The following is a 22,062-nucleotide window of genomic DNA, read 5'->3' on the forward strand; positions in this document are numbered from 1 at the left end:
CCATGAAGAGGATTCTCTACAACAAGACAAGGCAAATTAAAGTTAACTGCATTTTCATCAATCATCTTGAATTTCTGAACAATTTATACCCTTTTATAACAACTGAAACTTAGCTAATGAATTTCTCAGATTTGTGTACACACCACGTCATGGCTGGGAGAAAAAAAAAACTGCTGCCCTCACTGTTATTAATTTCTCTCATGATCCGTCCTTCATCCAAGAAGATTTTTTTCTACCAGGAGACACTCAGGAGCAACAGACTGTTCCATATAAATTAACTTTATTACAACACTTATGTACATAGGTTGAGAGTTTGTTATTACTGTCTTTGTGCTAATAAATATAATGTTTACACCTTGTCAGATCAGATATCTGCTTCATGTCTTATAAAAGAAGAAATGTACCTGAATTAAGATGAATTATTTTATTTGCAAAGGACACAGTGCTTTAATACATCATCTATAAACAGAACAGACTGCATCATGTCCCCAAAAGGTCAAAGGAATGAGGTCAGAGACGAACCTTGACGACACTTTTCAGTTAAATATAAATCCTTCCAGACTGAGGGAAAACTTATGAAACCAGAAACAGTCTCTGTCTTCATTCCAATGTCTCAGGTCAGTCGAGCATTACCTGTCCCAGCTCTCCTTTCCTGAAGGCTCTGATTAAATCGTAAGCTGCTGCTGAGCAGTTTGGGACCGTGATGGTGATATCCCCTGAGGGAGACAAGGAATAAACATATGTATTATGGGTCTAATAATACATTAAAATGATGGCCATAACACCTTCAAACTCATGTCAGGAAATATAATAAGGCAAAACATTGTACTATATGTTTAACTTAACTAAGAGATCGCTAGTCAATAATACTGTGTGTAGCAGGAGTTGAATTAGCATTTTCTTACCAACTCCAGTAATGGCTTTGACCCGTTGCGTCTTTCCGAGTTTCACAGCAATGCGTTTGAGGACATACTGGATGTCATCGCTTGGCTCCTGGAGACCGTATTTCTCCACATAACTGCACATAAATACATACGTGAAGTAAACAATCACAGCAATGTGAAGACAAAGTAATACACAAACCACACAAAAGTATTGTCAATCCTACCTGAACTCCCCGAGCCTGTTTAGAGAATAGAGTAAGTAGTCAGCAATGATCTCTTCACCCACTAAATGGTCCAGAATAGTTCCTGGTGTAGAAAGAAAATATTAAAATATTTGTTGAGCACAATTAAAAACCTCCTTTACCAACAAATGTGATATAAATTCCAATGAATACTATTATATTGGTATGTTGTGGGAAACAATAATAATCCTGTGCTGCTCACCACATAAAGCCAGCTTCATGCCGGTTTCAACACTCTCAATCTTAGGAGGCAGGACTCCTGGTGTGTCCATCAGGTGCATTACGGGTCGCGAACACACCTGGGGTCAAATATAGAAACAAATATTGTACAGATGCATACACACACAATGAACCCATGAAATCACAGTGTTTTACATGTCCTCTACACTCACCTGAATTCTAGTCAGGACTGCTCTAGTTATACCTGGCTCCCCACCTACTCGAGATGCACGACCTGAAATGTATTACAATTGTTGTTTTTTTAAAGAAGGTTATGATTATCCTGAATTGAACCTCAATAAAAATCAGCAAATGCATTATACAAACCTTTTTTCATGTATGTTCTTCTCAGTGAGTTAATAAGAGATGACTTCCCCACGTTGGGGACTCCAATAGCCATCAGACAATAATTTGTATTCTGAAAGATTTACATGACAAGGTTAGAGCATGGCCAACAAATACATTGTTAATAAATGTTGTGTGAGTCACAATGAAAACAGTGTTTTGGTTAGCAAGGATCATATCTGTGAGGGTATTACTTATTAGTTATATGTCTTGTATCTTGCAGTTTATTTCTCTCATAACTAAAATTAACACAAAGTATAATTAAGCTTCCTGGGACACATACCTCATCTCTGTTAAAACGTGGATTGTTCTCAATAATGTCAACCACCATTGGCACCAACTTCAGGAACACAAAAAAGGAATACGTTTCATGCTTATTGAATATCGGCTTATGACAAAAATCTGCAAAAAGACACCTGTCTGGTATCCAGTGGAGATGACATCTACCTTTTTGACGTTGTCGTCTCGCTGCTTTAAACAGTCTGTGAAGAGAACATTTTTCACCCCGTTTCTTTTAAGCTTCTTCAGGATTATCTGCAGGGCAAATGTTGTTTGTTAGAAAACTTTAAAATTATGATGACATGTGACTCTGTAAAGACAGCAGTAAGACATTTCACCTGCTCCTTGGACACATCGGCAAGGTCCATCTTGTTGAGAATTAGCACGTGGGGTTTGACATCTAGAGTCTCCTGAAACGCTGGGTTTCTCCCAGAGAAGGGGATGTCGGTAATATTAAGGAAAAATCCAATTTGTTTAACCTCTGCAGTAAAAAGAGGTCAAACGCTGGGATTTTCAGCAAGTGTAAAGACAAGGGCTCCTATACTCTGCATGCAATAATGTCCATGTGATGGTTATGGCACCTTTAACAGTTTTATCTTTAAAACCCCACTTTCAGAAATGTGATCACGCTATAAAGATATGAGTTGTAATTCTCTTGATTTTATTTAGGTATGATCGTTTTTTTTACTAACTTCAATTGTTTAATTTATTATTAAATGTGTTTAACCTTATTTTATTAAAAAAAAGAAAAACTTTGCACTTTTCCCTGTCGTATCCTGGCGTTGATACAATAAAGGATATTCTGGCATCATGTATTTCTATGATGCAGTCCACACTCTTGAGGTTGGCTCTCATCTGCTTCAGTCCTGTAAACGGTGAGGTGAAGATATTACACAGATTCACACATTGTAACACACCCATTTCAAATGCATAGATTATTTTATATACTCTGGAGTAACGTTTTGAGGCTGTCACCTTTAGCCATGTGTCCCGGGAACCAGTGAGCTACTTCCCGTGCACCAAAGTCGAAAGAGGTCCTGAAGCTCCCGACATTACGGAGAGCCTGGTACAGTCTCATGGCTGCTGTTGCTCTAAATATCACCACGCCTGGCTTTCGTTTTTTAAATTATTTTAAATGACTGGCTACAAAGGACCTTTCTGCAATGGACATGTTGATGGTGTGCATCACTGTTTACATGCCGACTTGAATCTAAAGGCGAGGAAGAACTCGGTTCCGCTGAAGACTTCTTCGGTTTTGATTTATTTGCAGTTTTTACACCACAGGGTGCGTTACTCCCCCTCCACAGGACAAATTATGAATTACTTGCTAAGTACAGATCCATGTAAAAAATAATTCTCAGCATTAAAAAAGTAAATGGAAATATATAGTAGTCAAGAAGTAAAGCGGCAGCAAGAAATACATTACAATTGTAAAAACTGTACTTTATACATTCATGGGCTCTATTTTTTTCGTCCTTTACTATTGTTAACACAAATGGATGGCTTCAATAGTTCTTAGCCTTTCTATTTCTCTCTCTAGGTTATTTTTCACGTTATGTGCCGTTATGCCTGTTTAAAATAAATATTGTAGACTAATTTCCTCTAATCCATAATACATAATTTCCTCTAATCCATACTTTCTTGGTTGCCCGTCAGTGAATAGTTTGTAGGTGTAGGCTACACAATATTATTAGTAATGAATCAAAAATGAAAAACAGATTAACAAAGTGTTATAAAAGCGAAAAACAATAAGGCAACATATTGTCAGGTACAAACAATAAAATGATTAGGAAAACATTATAAGTGAGATGGAACTTTATTAATAGTTTTTCACATAGGTTTGAGATTAACTCACTGATTTAAGAGAGAACTGGTCAAACAGATTATTGAAAAATATACAATTTATAAAATCTGATAGATAATTACAATCAATGTATACATATAATATAATGAATATTTTATAATAAATTCAGCAATATGGATATTTGAAAACTGCTAGATTAGAGTTCAATCATTCTTTAAATACAACAAATCAAAGACACAAAATCACAACTAATTTTTTGCATTGATATGAAGATAACATGTAAACAAGATTACTGTCTAACTTCAATATTAATTTTCCTGATTGTACACAAGCACGAATGCTCTCCATTGCTGATTGGCTGAAAAGAATGTGTGACTTGGTCCAAGCTTCTTGATTTTTTCCCCATTTACAGATCCTGTAAATACATGCTGTGTAAGAAAACCAGATTTTCTTTTAGCCCAGGCAGCGCAGACGATTGGGTGATATTCGGATTAGAATAGCTGAAAGCGCCCTTAAGTGACTGATTTAAATAACAAAGCAGCAATGTTATTTTAAAGCTTTGACTTGGGTGGTTCAGAGGTACTGATGGCGGAATAGTGAGAGATGAGTCTGTCAGCTTCTCTCCACCCAGTAAGGAGAGCTCCGTGGACGGTGGAGTAGTAGCAGGGATGAGTCGCCTCTCCAGCAAATAACACCTGCAGGGGCTGAAATACACCAACTAGTTACAAGTAGGTCTTACAACTTGGTCTATCATATAATGTGAGTCTGTGTTTTTCCTAAGTGCACACAATTGTGTTTGAGAATGAACACGTTGTTACTTGTAAAAGTGACCCCTTGGTAGGCAGAGGCTCCATCATGTTCTCCAGGTCCTGGGCTGAACAACCTTTTCCTGGGTAACTGTAAGATCCACATGTCCAGGGGTCATGAAACCACTGCGAGCGCAGGACTCTCCTCGGGGTGACGGTCGGGTTTCCTAAACACACAGTTAGTCTGGGAGTGCTGACAGAAATCATTCTTAACTTACGTTTTAGACAGAAAGCCTCCACTTTTAAAAGAAAAAAGGTACATGCTAAAATGCAATCTGTACTGAATTGTTGCTCAATCTTTGAGACATATTTAGGCTCACCTGTGAATCTGCGGATGAGTTGTGTCATGGTGTGTGTGACCTCTTGTTCAGACAGGGTCTCCATATACTCTGACTCATGGCCAGCAATCCAGCCACAGAGAACATGGCCATACCTGAAAGTTAAACAACAAACATGACTGCATCCATTATCAATGTATTTATAATTTATTTTTTACAAAAAAACAAGCAACCGCATTTGTTGACCTTTCAGAGGGTTTGAGCACAGTGAAGCCAAACAGCTTCTTTATCCAGGATCTCTGTACATCTGGCACCTGGTCCACCATGCCATCCTGAATCACAACAACAGAGGAAACTGTTTAATAGTGTGTATGTGTTAGACATTTTTGATAACTGGTTTGGAATATGTGTGGTTGAAAAATAGGACACAATGTTTTGAAGAGATGTCTGCATGCAACCCTTTTCTAGGGCAACCCTGACCCAGATTACACAAGCAAAACCAGCCCAAAAATTAAGACCCTAGCGCTAGGGAAAACTTTGTTTTAAAATGACTATTCTCCTAGGTAATTAGGTGTCCCTGTCTGTCTCTTTATTCAATGACTGCACATCTCACCTCATCTTCCCACACAAGATATATGACCTCACAGTCAGCATCCCACCACGGTGAATCAAACTCCACATATATTTTATTGCTAGTTCCAAATCCTAGTCTCTCTACAGAGTGCAGCTTGTGTAGAGGGAGAGGAGGACTGAACAGGGTTGAATGGTGCTTCTTAAGATATCCTGTAAAGAACAGCAGATCACAAGAACAGAGTTGTAGCACAACCTAAACATTTCATGCACTGAGATGGAAAATACCAAACTGTGTTTGCTAATATACGTCTCTGAATCTACCTAGAGGTACAGTGACAATGACATGATCAGCAGCTATCTTCTTCTCATCATCACATTCGATCATCACAGAGTTTTCTTCCTTCTCTGTGTTGTTCCAGTGGACACAGCGAACAGGCCGGTTGTAAGTCACCAAATCACTGGGGAGCTCCGACATCAAGTTTTTGATTAGACCTTCATAGCCACTGTGTGAAAAAGAAAATTATATTTAGGTCAATCAAAAAAGACAAAAGTGGGCTGAAATGATCAGATTGAATAATCTACTACTCATAAACCAAATAAACCAAACTATCTATGTGTCAGATAAAGCTACCGGGGAGTAGTTGTTGGAGTCAGATCATATCTGGGAAAGAAGATTACTGTCAGGCTAAATGGTGTTTTGTTACTTCACCTCTGTCTTAATCATGGATTGGACATTAACGGCATGTTTGGGTGATGCATAAGTGTACTTTTTATCAAAAGAAAGCAGCTCCTTTGAGTCAAGCAATTGCATAACATGACATTACAAATTACATTTTTAACATTCAAATGTATAGGAAATAAGGTCTTATGGAAATGAATTATAGAAATAGATGATAGTTGCTGTACTATATGTATGCAATGTTAAAGTACGAACCCTGGGAATGTGCAGTCGAGCCCAGGTAGAGTCTTGTATAGACCGTAGGCCCCTAGGCCCACCTCATCCATACTGTGAGCCCCATTAACACAGCACTCGACCTTCAACATGTTACTGATCACGCACAGTCGCAGACATCTGGTAGCTGCATCGATATCTTTCCACTTCTCTGCTGCTTGTTGTTCAGCCTGGGCCAGAAAACAAGACACAAAACAAACTCCTTTGTCTTACAAGATGAAATTTATCCTCAAAAACATCTGAAATATTCAAGCCAATCTTGTCATCATCCAGTGTTATTATTGTAGTCGCTGAGAGAAATGTACCTCTGAACGTATGAAATCTCCCACACAGGCCCAGGGTTCTCCACCCTGACTCTCAAATTTTGAACCTTCACTCATCAGTTCAAGAAACATCTCCTGAGCAGGATAGATATCCTCTGCATTCAGCTTCCTACCTGCAAATTACACATCCCAGAGAAAACTAATAAGGAAAACTCTACAGTACCACGTAACTAGTCAATATTAATTGGATGTATCTGAAGGGTCAGTCTTAAAATAAGCTACAATTTTGCCAATATCTGACGACATTCAGATACATTTTTCCTTATCCTAAAGCTTCTAGAGGTACATTTGTGATTGTGTGCTATATAACAAAAATGTACTTGACCTGAACTGCTGAAGAAGTTGGGAACCCAGGGGGGATGTCCCTCAACATCCATGGCCTGGTTCTCTGGTGTGAGGGCATCTGGTTCCAGCAGCCCATACTGACGGGCCAGACAAAACACTGGGTTCTCTTCAGACGGTCCATGGATCCAATTTGCCCCTATCTCAATGATATTATCACCTGCAAAAAATTAAAAAGTAGAGATTGAAAAAAAGGATTATTAATCTAGTTGGGTTTTTTTGTTTCTTCAAAGCAATGCTTTTGTTGTTTTTTATTGATAGGGTTAGACAGCAGGCCCTTGGTCCCCTCCTTTTATCTCTGGACACGTATTGACTTGGCTTTCATTGCTTCTCTTACGACAGTAACGCAAATAATACAAAACTGATTCTGGTTTTTTTCTGAAACCCAGGAGGTCACACACATCTGTGCTTGTATGGCTCACATCTCTCAGTGCAATGTTTTTGCACAACCTAAAGCGCAATCTAAACAAGACAGATCTGCTCTTCCTTGCAGGTAAGGACTCTCCCATCCATGAGCTTTCTATGAACATTTTGTTGTTATATCTCTCACAGGCTCCGCCCTCTACTGGACTCTATGGGTACTACCCTATCATGCAAGCATTCACCTACTGAGATTTCTATAGACGTAGCCGGCCCCGGGGCGGGCTTACCTGAATGCGTGCGCATCTCACTTCCGTATAAAAGGAGGCCTCGCCTCCTGACCACCATCCTTTACTCTTCAGCGAGCGGAGGTGATAGCCTAGCACTGAGTCCGAGACGTATTATTTGAGAGAAAGGAAGAAAGTAAACGAGTAATCTTTGAAATCATGCCCTGGATTAAATAGCGGGTGTCGATCCCCACCACCTCTGCTGCGAGTGTGCCAGGATATGGCCGAGGCGGTGCAATTCACGTTCACCATTCCTTCCGGGTCCGGCGTCCATGGAAGTCCACTGCCCAGGGCTGTACTCTCCCTGGATGATGATCATGGCGGCGGATGTGTGGGCTACTCGCTCATTGCTAGAGATGCCCCCGCCTCACAAGGTCAGAGCGATTATTGGGCCGCAAGGCCGAATAAGTAGCTTGGTCCACGGGCCTTGCCCCAGGCCTCGGTGGCTTCACATGATATAGGGGCGACCCTACTTCATCACAGGCCGCCGCCGCTGCCTGCCGTGTGATGTCCCTGGGATATCACGCCGCATGGCACTTTCCAAAGAGGACCGTGTTGATCTCCTGGGAGCCCCCGTGTTTACGGAAGGGCTCTTTGGATCGATCTCCTTGCTCACGGGATAAGGAGTAATCGCAGCGTGGCTGCTTCTTGCCCATCCCCAGAGGAAGAAACACTGTCATACACTCCCCGCCTCTGCTGTAAACCCCAGTATAGGGAGCCAGCAGGTGGGTATGTGCACGTGAGTGGGATAAACCGAGTGCTGTCAAAGCACTGTGCGGGTTCAAGAGACGCCAATGCCGGCATGCTGTTGTCAGAAAACACACCTTGCCTGGTATAATAGCTCCGATTAATGCATTTCACCGGTGAATGGGAAATACAGCGTTAATACGTGGGCGCGCGGCCCTCGTAAGAGTGGCCGCGGTGCGTTCAGGAACCTCCGCAGGAGAACGGTGGTTTACGTTTGTAAACTCTAGTTCTGGAGTGGTGTGTGTGTGGGAAAATGCATTCAGTAAACACGGTTGCATTTATCCCAGAGTAAGAGTCATCTCTCTCCACAATTCCACTTTTCCCCATAATGTCCGTTTCAAAGAGAGGGCATTGTGACGGCGCGCGCGGCCCCCCTCCCCTGAGGGCAGGCCGCGGTGCGTTCAAAGAACTCAGTAGAGAGAAGAGTCACCGCTGCAGACGAGAGAGCACAGCGCGACGGTGAGACGAAGGGAGAGGTGCCGGCACGGAGATCCCATGCCCGCGGTGCCCTCCACCTCTTCGGCCCACCCCGTGGAACCGGCGTGTCGGCACTCACGGGGACGGGCTGCCCAGCCCCGGCAGGCTCCGCAGCAGCAGAGAGCGGCCGGGTGGTGTGCTCCGTCTTTACGGAGCTGTCTGGCGGAGAGGGCGAAATCCCGCCTCCTCCCTGTACAATGCACAGATCACTACGTTTTCTAAATAAAAATGAGGTTGATCTGTATCCAAATCTAGGTGTCTTTTGTTTTCACAAATGCTACACTTACACACAATGTTAACCGTACAAATTCCCCATTCGCTGCCCCAGCTGTAGCTCCTGTAAAGGAGGTGACTAGTGGGCATGCGCAGATGAGAGGGATGAACCGGAGGGAGTGCTATCTAAAGGAAAGCGCTATGCGGTTACAGGGACATTATGGCCGGCGTATTGCTGTCAGAGAACACACTACGCCTAGAGCAAAGACTCCAGTTAATGCAGTTTACCGTAGTGGTAAAGGCTGTATTATGGCGGAGCCCGCACTCACACAAGAGCGCGTGGCGGTGCGTTCAGGGACCTTAGTAAAAACACACTACGCCTATAAAAACTCCGATTAATGCTGTTTACCGTAGTGGTGAGAACAGCATTATGGTGGAGCGCGCGCAAGAGCGTGAGGCGGTGCGTTCAGGTACCTCAGTAAATAATCGGCCCTTTCTGTGTCGACCCTCCATGGGCAAATCTTCCATTCATGGGGAGTTTTGCGGCGGAACGGGTCACCAGAGAGTATCACAGCTTCATAGCTGCGGCTCCACAGCTGAGGGCTTGTCCATAAACACAATGTTATGGGGAATGGAAACTCAGCTGTGTACTAATAGGGTGGATGGACAGGTCGCTGAAACGGGGCTATTCACTCCAGTTTTGCAGCGTCCCACCTCCTTTTATGGGCATGCGAGAGGTAAATCTGTCCTCCCAGGAGGAGATGAGTTTCCTCTCATAAGAGATTCGGGCTCTGGTGCAGAAGCAGGCTGTGTCTGTTGTGCACCCTCAGCACAGAGAAAATGGTCTTTATTCCATGTACTTCCTGGTTTCAGGAAGACAGGGGAATTCAGACCTATGCTAGATCTCCGCGGCCTGAATCGCCACTTTTCCTGCAGGAAATTCCGCATGGTAACTATGAAACAGTTACTGGGCTTGTGCAGCCAGGCGATTGGTTCACCACCATCGACCTGAAAGACGCGTACTTTCATGTAGAAATTGCTCCAGAGCACAGAAAGTATCTGCGTTTTGCCTTCCAGGGGATAGCCTACGAGTACAACAGGCTGCCGTTCGGCTATTCCCTATCCCCACGCACATTCAGCAAATGTGTGGCCACAGCGCTTTAACCGCTGCGCGCCCACGGCATGAGAGTTTTTCTTTTACCTAGACGACCTCATAGTCGTGGCTGGGTCCCGGGAACAGGCAATGTTTTGCACAGCACGATTGATCACACACCTAACCAAATTAGGTTTTGCGATCAATTGGAAAAAGAGCACCCCCATACCTCACCAACAGGCGTTGTATTTGGGAGTGGTGCTCGATGCAGACGCGCTACGCGCCACCCTGTCAGAGAGCAGACGTGCGTCCCTTCTCCGGGCGGTGCACAGGCTGCGACAGGGGGCGACAGTGACAGCTTTAACTGTCATGCAGACTCTGGGTCTCATGGCGGCTGCTCACATTGTGGTCCCGCTGGGGTTACTACATATGCGCCGCCTGCAGAGGTGGTTCTCCAGCCTGCGTTTGGATCCCAAGAGGCACAAACGGCGGCTGGTGACCATCCCCCCCTCAGTGGAGGGCAACCTCCGGTTTTTGGGGGTCCCCGGATCACCTCCGGAGGGGGTCTCCACTGGGACGGGTGACCTCCTACATCACAGTGTTCACGGACATCCAGAACAGGATGGGGAGGGACCTGCCTGAAGAGGGCTATAGGTGGGCGCTGGGCTCTACGGAGTCTCAACACAGCAACCTCCTAGAGCTACGGGCGGTAGTGTTAGTTCTCCGGCATTTCATGCCCCTAATTCAAGGGAGACATGTAATGGTCAGGAGCAACAACAGCACCACAGTGGCTTATATCAACAGGCAGGGCGGAGTCCGCTCCGCCCTCTTGTTGGCCACAGCGGAGAGGCTGTGGTTATGGGCTTCAGAGGTGGTGTTATCTCTGAGAGCCCTCCATATCCCGGGACTGGAGAACAGGGGGGCCGACCTCATGGCGAGGGGCGGCCCCCTGCCAGGCGAATGGACGCTTCACCCGGAGGTGGTGAAGCAGATCTAGGCCCAGTTCGGGAGAGCGGAAGTGGACCTGTTCGCCAGCCGGCACAACAGCCACTGTGCCCTGTGGTTTCTCCATGGCCCTGAGCAACGACCCGCCTTTGGGGGTGGACGCGTTTGCACACGAGCCATGGCCAAGGAAGCTGCTATACGCCTTTCCACCGCTGCGTCTCATTCTCCCTCTCCTGGGGAAAGTGAGGCGAGAACGTCTGGCAGTCATTCTGGTGGCACCGGATCGCGTCGGGGCTCCGTGGTACTCAGAAATGACACAGATGAAGGTGGGCCAGCCCTGGGCGATCCCCCAGTTCTGGGGGGCGATGTCTCAAGAGGCAGGTGCAATCGGGGCGTTACCCACTCTGGGCCGTCCTCTTCAGGCTTGGCTCCTGAGAGGGACAGGCTGAGACAGGGTGGATTGTCTGACAGCGTTATTCAGTCTATCCAGGCAGCTAGAGCAGAATCCACCACAGCCTGTTACAGGCCAAGGTGGCTGAGATTCCAGCATTGGTGTGAGTAGCGGGGAATAGAGCCCCTATCTTGTGAGTTGGGCTCTATTTTATCCTTCTTACAGTTACTGGTGGACAGAGGGCTTGCTCATTCCACAGTAAAAGTGTATGCAGCAGCCATCTCGTCCTGTCATGAGGGATTCAACGGCAGGTCAGCCTTCTCTCATCCACTGATGTTGCGGTTGTTACAGGGGGTCAGGAGGCTGCGCCCTGCAGTGCACGCCTCCGCCCCACAGTGGGACCTGCCGCTGGTGCTCGAGGCTCTGGTCACGGAGCCTTTTGAGCCTCTTGAGCTCTCCTCCCTGAAAGCACTGTCGTGGAAGACAGCCAAAAGAGTGTCCGTGTTAACCGCTCTGTCGGTGCACCCGAGCTGTTTACTGATTCGGGGTGACCAGAGTGGGGCGACACTCAGACCGAACCCCTCCTTTGTGCCCAAAAGCCTAAGGAGTGCGTTCAGGTCGAGGGCTATTCAGTTGGGGGGTTTTAGTCTTCCACCCCATGGTGGGGCCAGGGAAGCTAAATTACACCTCCTCTGCCCGGTGCGCGCGTTAGCATATTATGTAGAGCGCACAGCTACCCTTAGACGCACTGAACAGCTGTTTGTGTGCTTCGGGAGCGGGGTGACTGGAAAAGCTCTGTCCAAGAAACGCCTGGCAGGCTGGTTTTGCGAAGCCATTGCACACGCCTACAAGCAGGCAGGGAGAGCCTGTCCCATGGGGGTCCGTGCGCACTCCACACGAGCTGTGGCTGCATCAACAGCCTTATTCAGCGGTGTGAGTGTGGAGGATATATGCACGGCGGCGTCTTGGTCAACGCCAGGCCCCTTCATAAAGTTTTATCTCTTGGATATATCTGGCTCTTTCTCAACGTCTGTGCTTGCTGGGGCAACACAGGACTGGTGAGGAGGGGGGGGGGGGCTGTGGGTCAGTGGGCATCTGACCCCCTCCCCGGGCGTAAATGCGCTTACATTTCTTCGGACCCCTGGAGGGTCGCAGGGTGATGTAATGCGCTCTGGGCCCTTACAGGGCTGAAGGGCTCCCCTCGCCTGCCTGGAGGCAGGAGGGGGAGAGCCCTCCATACTATAGTCCCTACACACTCTGCACAGGGTCAGTGGCTGAGTGGGGGGACATAGGGGGCACTTGCATTCTCCAAGTGCTCTTTAGGGACTCAGGAGGGAGAGTGCATAGTGAACCCATACAGGGCTGCGGACTTTCCCTGTCTGCCTATGGGCAGACACACGGGAGTCCTCAGCACTATTTTTGAGCACACTTTTTTGCGAGGCAAGCGCGTCAGGGTGTGCTCTATCGGCCGCAGCCCGGACTTCTCCATGGTTACAACCGAGGGAGAGGTGAGTGAGGCGCAGTGGCTGCTAAAGCCGGTCAGGGACAGTGAGGTGGAACGGTGTGATGGACGACAGTGCGTGCATACATCGGGGCTCCGCCCACTGTACCCATAGAGTCCAGTAGAGGGCGGAGCCTGTGAGAGATATAACGTCGGGTTACGTATTGTAACCCTTGTTATATAAACACAGGCGGAGCCCTCTACCTTGGGGGCACTGTCTGTCCTATACCGCTCGCTGAAGAGTGGTGTAGGATGGTGGTCAGGAGGAGAGGCCTCCTTTTATATGGAAGTGAGATGCGCACGCATTCAGGTAAGCCCGCCCCGGGGCCGGCTACGTCTATAGAAATCTCAGTAGGTGAATGCTTGCATGATAGGGTAGTACCCATAGAGTCCAGTAGAGGGCTCCGCCTGTGTTTATATAACAAGGGTTACAATACGTAACCCAACGTTTCCCGACTCAGACTGCAAGGAATCTGGAAGGGACACTGGACTGTCCTTCACTGCCAACATCACATCTTTAACCCGCTCCTACAGATACAACATCAGAAGGATTCGTCCCCTACTGACCAGTGCCATCCAACCTCTTCAGCTAATGCAGAATGCAGCAGCTCAACTGGTTTCCAACATATCAAAGTTCTACCACATTATACTCCACTCTGGATCTGACCTTCCTATATCCAGGACATGATTTAAATCATACACAGCAGCAAGTGCACTTTGCTCTGCATCAGGCAATGGGCTTGCTCCTTCTTCATGAAGCACTGCAAGTTGGACCCAGGTACTCCTCAACAAAAACAAGCCTGTTTGCTATCTTGGCCCCAAAATGTTGTAAAGAGCTCCCATACAGCACACATATTTTCCATCACAAACTGAAAACTCCAAATAAACAAATAGATAAAATGGCATTTTCAAAACTGATGCACCAACAATTACAATGGTTTGGCTTATTATAAGAAAAATATATGCCCTCCTATCTTGTTGATCTGCACTTATTTGGATAAAAGGGTGAGCTAAATGAAATGTAAAGAAGTTTAAATATTGTTATTTTTTCAGGCTCCTTTAAGAACTCGTTCTTGCTTTGTGGATCGGATCAGAGGAAATGTAACAACATATTGCGAGGTAGGCTAATAAAAACATTCAAGCGATAACACTGCAACCTTTGAGACGCTGCAATACATTGTGTTGATCGGTGGCTGTTTTACACATCTCACCCAGTGTGCCGGTTTTGACTCTTCCTCCGCTTCTTGCAGTCGCTTCCAGTATTTGCACATGTTGAAATCCAGCGTTAACGAGTCTTTGTGCAGCTGCTATACCTGAAATCCCGCATCCTACTATAACTACTTTAGCATTCACACTCATAGCCATAGCTGAGTCTGCACGTATGCAATACTACTTTTTGTTAACGGTTATACTGTCCTACCCTTCCTCCTGAAGCATAAGCAACAAATACAACATGTTTTCCGGTTAAGAGTTTCAAAATAAAACTGATATCTGGCCATTCAACTTTTTTGTCCTTGGTTATAATCCCTTTAACATTCAATTATAATACCGCAAAAGGAAAATCAGTCATTACTGGAGGGGAAATTCAGCATATTTATTTATATGTTTTCTAATGTATTCAAATCATTATTTTACATAAGTGTAATTTACCACAAGAGGGTAGTATTTTTCTATATACGGGTAATAACCGGAGAGTGCATAGTGAACCCATACAGGGCTGCGGACTTTCCCTGTCTGCCTATGGGCAGACACACGGGAGTCCTCAGCACTATTTTTGAGCACACTTTTTTGCGAGGCAAGCGCGTCAGGGTGTGCTCTATCGGCCGCAGCCCGGACTTCTCCATGGTTACAACCGAGGGAGAGGTGAGTGAGGCGCAGTGGCTGCTAAAGCCGGTCAGGGACAGTGAGGTGGAACGGTGTGATGGACGACAGTGCGTGCATACATCGGGGCTCCGCCCACTGTACCCATAGAGTCCAGTAGAGGGCGGAGCCTGTGAGAGATATAACGTCGGGTTACGTATTGTAACCCTTGTTATATAAACACAGGCGGAGCCCTCTACCTTGGGGGCACTGTCTGTCCTATACCGCTCGCTGAAGAGTGGTGTAGGATGGTGGTCAGGAGGAGAGGCCTCCTTTTATATGGAAGTGAGATGCGCACGCATTCAGGTAAGCCCGCCCCGGGGCCGGCTACGTCTATAGAAATCTCAGTAGGTGAATGCTTGCATGATAGGGTAGTACCCATAGAGTCCAGTAGAGGGCTCCGCCTGTGTTTATATAACAAGGGTTACAATACGTAACCCGACGTTTCCCGACTCAGACTGCAAGGAATCTGGAAGGGACACTGGACTGTCCTTCACTGCCAACATCACATCTTTAACCCGCTCCTACAGATACAACATCAGAAGGATTCGTCCCCTACTGACCAGTGCCATCCAACCTCTTCAGCTAATGCAGAATGCAGCAGCTCAACTGGTTTCCAACATATCAAAGTTCTACCACATTATACTCCACTCTGGATCTGACCTTCCTATATCCAGGACATGATTTAAATCATACACAGCAGCAAGTGCACTTTGCTCTGCATCAGGCAATGGGCTTGCTCCTTCTTCATGAAGCACTGCAAGTTGGACCCAGGTACTCCTCAACAAAAACAAGCCTGTTTGCTATCTTGGCCCCAAAATGTTGTAAAGAGCTCCCATACAGCACACATATTTTCCATCACAAACTGAAAACTCCAAATAAACAAATAGATAAAATGGCATTTTCAAAACTGATGCACCAACAATTACAATGGTTTGGCTTATTATAAGAAAAATATATGCCCTCCTATCTTGTTGATCTGCACTTATTTGGATAAAAGGGTGAGCTAAATGAAATGTAAAGAAGTTTAAATATTGTTATTTTTTCAGGCTCCTTTAAGAACTCGTTCTTGCTTTGTGGATCGGATCAGAGGAAATGTAACAACATATTGCGAGGTAGGCTAATAAAAACATTCAAGCGATAACACTGCAACCTTTGAGACGCTGCAATACATTGTGTTGATCGGTGGCTGTTTTACACATCTCACCCAGTGTGCCGGTTTTGACTCTTCCTCCGCTTCTTGCAGTCGCTTCCAGTATTTGCACATGTTGAAATCCAGCGTTAACGAGTCTTTGTGCAGCTGCTATACCTGAAATCCCGCATCCTACTATAACTACTTTAGCATTCACACTCATAGCCATAGCTGAGTCTGCACGTATGCAATACTACTTTTTGTTAACGGTTATACTGTCCTACCCTTCCTCCTGAAGCATAAGCAACAAATACAACATGTTTTCCGGTTAAGAGTTTCAAAATAAAACTGATATCTGGCCATTCAACTTTTTTGTCCTTGGTTATAATCCCTTTAACATTCAATTATAATACCGCAAAAGGAAAATCAGTCATTACTGGAGGGGAAATTCAGCATATTTATTTATATGTTTTCTAATGTATTCAAATCATTATTTTACATAAGTGTAATTTACCACAAGAGGGTAGTATTTTTCTATATACGGGTAATAACCGGAAAAGCATGACACCTCTCCTTTAACACTGGTCAGATGTTTTTAGGTCACAGGCGAACAAGAAGGTTTCTGAAGAATGAAGCATAGTCATTGGGTAGTGGTAGGTCTACTGGTACTTCAGATTTTTTTTGCTAAAGCAATTATTAAAACAAACTGTTTTTTTCACGTTTAAACTTTCCTCTACATGTCAAAAGTCCCCCAACCTGTTTTACATTTGAACAAAAAAAAAAGCCTGTTGACTTATATTGGTAAACCGACGGCTGTAAATCAGCAAATCATTAATTTGGGGTAAATCAGCTTTGAGGTTTGAACACATAAACAGCCCCTTTTAAATCATTAGGTTCTTAAAGTTGTAATCATTTATTGTTAAATACAGAGTTATTCGTGCAACCTTTCATGGGAATGAGCAAGAAACTGAGTGGTTTGGAGGCAGGGTTGAAGAAAATCCTAGAGCCCTTGGGCCCATCGACGCAGGAGATTACGGAAAGATCCGTGTCAGTCAAACCATTATGGCTTCATGCACACTTGTGAACAGGATTCATGCTGTATCCAGTTCTGTTTACACATCTGTGTTTGACTAGAGTGGTTTAGAGTTACAACTGGAGGAGTAGTGTGAGATGAGTCTGTCAGCTTCTCTCCACCCAGTGAGGAGCGCTCCATGAACGGTGGAAATTCCGCATGGTAACTATGAAACAGTTACTGGGCTTGTGCAGCCAGGCGATTGGTTCACCACCATCGACCTGAAAGACGCGTACTTTCATGTAGAAATTGCTCCAGAGCACAGAAAGTATCTGCGTTTTGCCTTCCAGGGGATAGCCTACGAGTACAACAGGCTGCCGTTCGGCTATTCCCTATCCCCACGCACATTCAGCAAATGTGTGGCCACAGCGCTTTAACCGCTGCGCGCCCACGGCATGAGAGTTTTTCTTTTACCTAGACGACCTCATAGTCATGGCTGGGTCCCGGGAACAGGCAATGTTTTGCACAGCACGATTGATCACACACCTAACCAAATTAGGTTTTGCGATCAATTGGAAAAAGAGCACCCCCATACCTCACCAACAGGCGTTGTATTTGGGAGTGGTGCTCGATGCAGACGCGCTACGCGCCACCCTGTCAGAGAGCAGACGTGCGTCCCTTCTCCGGGCGGTGCACAGGCTGCGACAGGGGGCGACAGTGACAGCTTTAACTGTCATGCAGACTCTGGGTCTCATGGCGGCTGCTCACATTGTGGTCCCGCTGGGGTTACTACATATGCGCCGCCTGCAGAGGTGGTTCTCCAGCCTGCGTTTGGATCCCAAGAGGCACAAACGGCGGCTGGTGACCATCCCCCCCTCAGTGGAGGGCAACCTCCGGTTTTTGGGGGTCCCCGGATCACCTCCGGAGGGGGTCTCCACTGGGACGGGTGACCTCCTACATCACAGTGTTCACGGACATCCAGAACAGGATGGGGAGGGACCTGCCTGAAGAGGGCTATAGGTGGGCGCTGGGCTCTACGGAGTCTCAACACAGCAACCTCCTAGAGCTACGGGCGGTAGTGTTAGTTCTCCGGCATTTCATGCCCCTAATTCAAGGGAGACATGTAATGGTCAGGAGCAACAACAGCACCACAGTGGCTTATATCAACAGGCAGGGCGGAGTCCGCTCCGCCCCCTTGTTGGCCACAGCGGAGAGGCTGTGGTTATGGGCTTCAGAGGTGGTGTTATCTCTGAGAGCCCTCCATATCCCGGGACTGGAGAACAGGGGGGCCGACCTCATGGCGAGGGGCGGCCCCCTGCCAGGCGAATGGACGCTTCACCCGGAGGTGGTGAAGCAGATCTAGGCCCAGTTCGGGAGAGCGGAAGTGGACCTGTTCGCCAGCCGGCACAACAGCCACTGTGCCCTGTGGTTTCTCCATGGCCCTGAGCAACGACCCGCCTTTGGGGGTGGACGCGTTTGCACACGAGCCATGGCCAAGGAAGCTGCTATACGCCTTTCCACCGCTGCGTCTCATTCTCCCTCTCCTGGGGAAAGTGAGGCGAGAACGTCTGGCAGTCATTCTGGTGGCACCGGATCGCGTCGGGGCTCCGTGGTACTCAGAAATGACACAGATGAAGGTGGGCCAGCCCTGGGCGATCCCCCAGTTCTGGGGGGCGATGTCTCAAGAGGCAGGTGCAATCGGGGCGTTACCCACTCTGGGCCGTCCTCTTCAGGCTTGGCTCCTGAGAGGGACAGGCTGAGACAGGGTGGATTGTCTGACAGCGTTATTCAGTCTATCCAGGCAGCTAGAGCAGAATCCACCACAGCCTGTTACAGGCCAAGGTGGCTGAGATTCCAGCATTGGTGTGAGTAGCGGGGAATAGAGCCCCTATCTTGTGAGTTGGGCTCTATTTTATCCTTCTTACAGTTACTGGTGGACAGAGGGCTTGCTCATTCCACAGTAAAAGTGTATGCAGCAGCCATCTCGTCCTGTCATGAGGGATTCAACGGCAGGTCAGCCTTCTCTCATCCACTGATGTTGCGGTTGTTACAGGGGGTCAGGAGGCTGCGCCCTGCAGTGCACGCCTCCGCCCCACAGTGGGACCTGCCGCTGGTGCTCGAGGCTCTGGTCACGGAGCCTTTTGAGCCTCTTGAGCTCTCCTCCCTGAAAGCACTGTCGTGGAAGACAGCGTTGCTACTTGCCTTAACGTCAGCCAAAAGAGTGTCCGTGTTAACCGCTCTGTCGGTGCACCCGAGCTGTTTACTGATTCGGGGTGACCAGAGTGGGGCGACACTCAGACCGAACCCCTCCTTTGTGCCCAAAAGCCTAAGGAGTGCGTTCAGGTCGAGGGCTATTCAGTTGGGGGGTTTTAGTCTTCCACCCCATGGTGGGGCCAGGGAAGCTAAATTACACCTCCTCTGCCCGGTGCGCGCGTTAGCATATTATGTAGAGCGCACAGCTACCCTTAGACGCACTGAACAGCTGTTTGTGTGCTTCGGGAGCGGGGTGACTGGAAAAGCTCTGTCCAAGAAACGCCTGGCAGGCTGGTTTTGCGAAGCCATTGCACACGCCTACAAGCAGGCAGGGAGAGCCTGTCCCATGGGGGTCCGTGCGCACTCCACACGAGCTGTGGCTGCATCAACAGCCTTATTCAGCGGTGTGAGTGTGGAGGATATATGCACGGCGGCGTCTTGGTCAACGCCAGGCCCCTTCATAAAGTTTTATCTCTTGGATATATCTGGCTCTTTCTCAACGTCTGTGCTTGCTGGGGCAACACAGGACTGGTGAGGAGGGGGGGGGGCTGTGGGTCAGTGGGCATCTGACCCCCTCCCCGGGCGTAAATGCGCTTACATTTCTTCGGACCCCTGGAGGGTCGCAGGGTGATGTAATGCGCTCTGGGCCCTTACAGGGCTGAAGGGCTCCCCTCGCCTGCCTGGAGGCAGGAGGGGGAGAGCCCTCCATACTATAGTCCCTACACACTCTGCACAGGGTCAGTGGCTGAGTGGGGGGACATAGGGGGCACTTGCATTCTCCAAGTGCTCTTTAGGGACTCAGGAGGGAGAGTGCATAGTGAACCCATACAGGGCTGCGGACTTTCCCTGTCTGCCTATGGGCAGACACACGGGAGTCCTCAGCACTATTTTTGAGCACACTTTTTTGCGAGGCAAGCGCGTCAGGGTGTGCTCTATCGGCCGCAGCCCGGACTTCTCCATGGTTACAACCGAGGGAGAGGTGAGTGAGGCGCAGTGGCTGCTAAAGCCGGTCAGGGACAGTGAGGTGGAACGGTGTGATGGACGACAGTGCGTGCATACATCGGGGCTCCGCCCACTGTACCCATAGAGTCCAGTAGAGGGCGGAGCCTGTGAGAGATATAACGTCGGGTTACGTATTGTAACCCTTGTTATATAAACACAGGCGGAGCCCTCTACCTTGGGGGCACTGTCTGTCCTATACCGCTCGCTGAAGAGTGGTGTAGGATGGTGGTCAGGAGGAGAGGCCTCCTTTTATATGGAAGTGAGATGCGCACGCATTCAGGTAAGCCCGCCCCGGGGCCGGCTACGTCTATAGAAATCTCAGTAGGTGAATGCTTGCATGATAGGGTAGTACCCATAGAGTCCAGTAGAGGGCTCCGCCTGTGTTTATATAACAAGGGTTACAATACGTAACCCAACGTTTCCCGACTCAGACTGCAAGGAATCTGGAAGGGACACTGGACTGTCCTTCACTGCCAACATCACATCTTTAACCCGCTCCTACAGATACAACATCAGAAGGATTCGTCCCCTACTGACCAGTGCCATCCAACCTCTTCAGCTAATGCAGAATGCAGCAGCTCAACTGGTTTCCAACATATCAAAGTTCTACCACATTATACTCCACTCTGGATCTGACCTTCCTATATCCAGGACATGATTTAAATCATACACAGCAGCACGTGCACTTTGCTCTGCATCAGGCAATGGGCTTGCTCCTTCTTCATGAAGCACTGCAAGTTGGACCCAGGTACTCCTCAACAAAAACAAGCCTGTTTGCTATCTTGGCCCCACAATGTTGTAAAGAGCTCCCATACAGCACACATATTTTCCATCACAAACTGAAAACTCCAAATAAACAAATAGATAAAATGGCATTTTCAAAACTGATGCACCAACAATTACAATGGTTTGGCTTATTATAAGAAAAATATATGCCCTCCTATCTTGTTGATCTGCACTTATTTGGATAAAAGGGTGAGCTAAATGAAATGTAAAGAAGTTTAAATATTGTTATTTTTTCAGGCTCCTTTAAGAACTCGTTCTTGCTTTGTGGATCGGATCAGAAGAAATGTAACAACATATTGCGAGGTAGGCTAATAAAAACATTCAAGCGATAACACTGCAACCTTTGAGACGCTGCAATACATTGTGTTGATCGGTGGCTGTTTTACACATCTCACCCAGTGTGCCGGTTTTTACTCTTCCTCCGCTTCTTGCAGTCGCTTCCAGTATTTGCACATGTTGAAATCCAGCGTTAACGAGTCTTTGTGCAGCTGCTATACCTGAAATCCCGCATCCTACTATAACTACTTTAGCATTCACACTCATAGCCATAGCTGAGTCTGCACGTATGCAATACTACTTTTTGTTAACGGTTATACTGTCCTACCCTTCCTCCTGAAGCATAAGCAACAAATACAACATGTTTTCCGGTTAAGAGTTTCAAAATAAAACTGATATCTGGCCATTCAACTTTTTTGTCCTTGGTTATAATCCCTTTAACATTCAATTATAATACCGCAAAAGGAAAATCAGTCATTACTGGAGGGGAAATTCAGCATATATATTTATATGTTTTCTAATGTATTCAAATCATTATTTTACATAAGTGTAATTTACCACAAGAGGGTAGTATTTTTCTATATACGGGTAATAACCGGAAAAGCATGACACCTCTCCTTTAACACTGGTCAGATGTTTTTAGGTCACAGGCGAACAAGAAGGTTTCTGAAGAATGAAGC

The 22,062-nt window shown here is 46.9% G+C and overlaps 2 protein-coding genes across 4 annotated transcripts; both read right to left on the bottom strand.

Annotated features, from left to right (window-relative positions):
• Positions 1 to 409: 409 nt before the first annotated feature.
• Positions 410 to 3,192, bottom strand: mtg1 (mitochondrial ribosome-associated GTPase 1). The gene is made up of 11 exons (XM_034151898.1): positions 2,945 to 3,192; positions 2,771 to 2,835; positions 2,308 to 2,412; positions 2,138 to 2,224; positions 1,974 to 2,030; positions 1,673 to 1,763; positions 1,519 to 1,580; positions 1,329 to 1,425; positions 1,109 to 1,190; positions 906 to 1,018; positions 410 to 716 (listed from the first exon to the last, which is right to left on the bottom strand). The coding sequence occupies exons 1-11, from the start codon at positions 3,045 to 3,047 to the stop codon at positions 619 to 621; spliced, it is 960 nt and encodes a 319-aa protein (XP_034007789.1). The 5' UTR covers positions 3,048 to 3,192; the 3' UTR covers positions 410 to 618.
• A 982-nt stretch (positions 3,193 to 4,174) lies between these two features.
• Positions 4,175 to 21,717, bottom strand: LOC117499469 (peroxisomal N(1)-acetyl-spermine/spermidine oxidase-like). Of its 3 annotated transcripts, none has more exons than XM_034151868.1 (10): positions 21,502 to 21,717; positions 7,031 to 7,207; positions 6,688 to 6,818; positions 6,365 to 6,552; positions 5,752 to 5,933; positions 5,471 to 5,640; positions 5,104 to 5,189; positions 4,900 to 5,012; positions 4,592 to 4,746; positions 4,175 to 4,477 (listed from the first exon to the last, which is right to left on the bottom strand). In XM_034151868.1, exons 1-10 carry the CDS (start codon positions 21,653 to 21,655, stop codon positions 4,325 to 4,327), a joined length of 1,509 nt encoding a protein of 502 aa, XP_034007759.1. In that variant the 5' UTR covers positions 21,656 to 21,717; the 3' UTR covers positions 4,175 to 4,324. The 3 variants fall into 3 exon arrangements, with proteins under 3 accessions (XP_034007759.1, XP_034007760.1, XP_034007758.1); XM_034151869.1 differs by lacking the exon at positions 21,502 to 21,717 and adding an exon at positions 16,129 to 16,344; XM_034151867.1 differs by lacking the exon at positions 21,502 to 21,717 and adding an exon at positions 14,273 to 14,488.
• Positions 21,718 to 22,062: the final 345 nt, after the last annotated feature.

The sequence above is a fragment of the Trematomus bernacchii genome, unplaced genomic scaffold (assembly GCF_902827165.1).
Source record: "Trematomus bernacchii unplaced genomic scaffold, fTreBer1.1, whole genome shotgun sequence".
NCBI lineage: Eukaryota > Metazoa > Chordata > Actinopteri > Perciformes > Nototheniidae > Trematomus > Trematomus bernacchii.

Coding starts and splice junctions, on each gene's coding strand:
- mtg1 (XM_034151898.1), bottom strand. CDS start 3,047: ATGAGACTGTACCAGGCTCTCCGTAATGTCGGGAGCTTCAGGACCTCT. Junction 2,836..2,944: donor CCCGGGACACATGGCTAAAG/GTGACAGCCTCA, acceptor CACCGTTTACAG/GACTGAAGCAGATGAGAGCC. Junction 1,019..1,108: donor AACAGGCTCGGGGAGTTCAG/GTAGGATTGACA, acceptor ATTTATGTGCAG/TTATGTGGAGAAATACGGTC.
- LOC117499469 (XM_034151868.1), bottom strand. CDS start 21,655: ATGGCTATGAGTGTGAATGCTAAAGTAGTTATAGTAGGATGCGGGATT. Junction 5,934..6,364: donor CTCGACTGCACATTCCCAGG/GTTCGTACTTTA, acceptor TTTTTCACACAG/TGGCTATGAAGGTCTAATCA. Junction 5,190..5,470: donor ATCTTGTGTGGGAAGATGAG/GTGAGATGTGCA, acceptor GTTGTGATTCAG/GATGGCATGGTGGACCAGGT.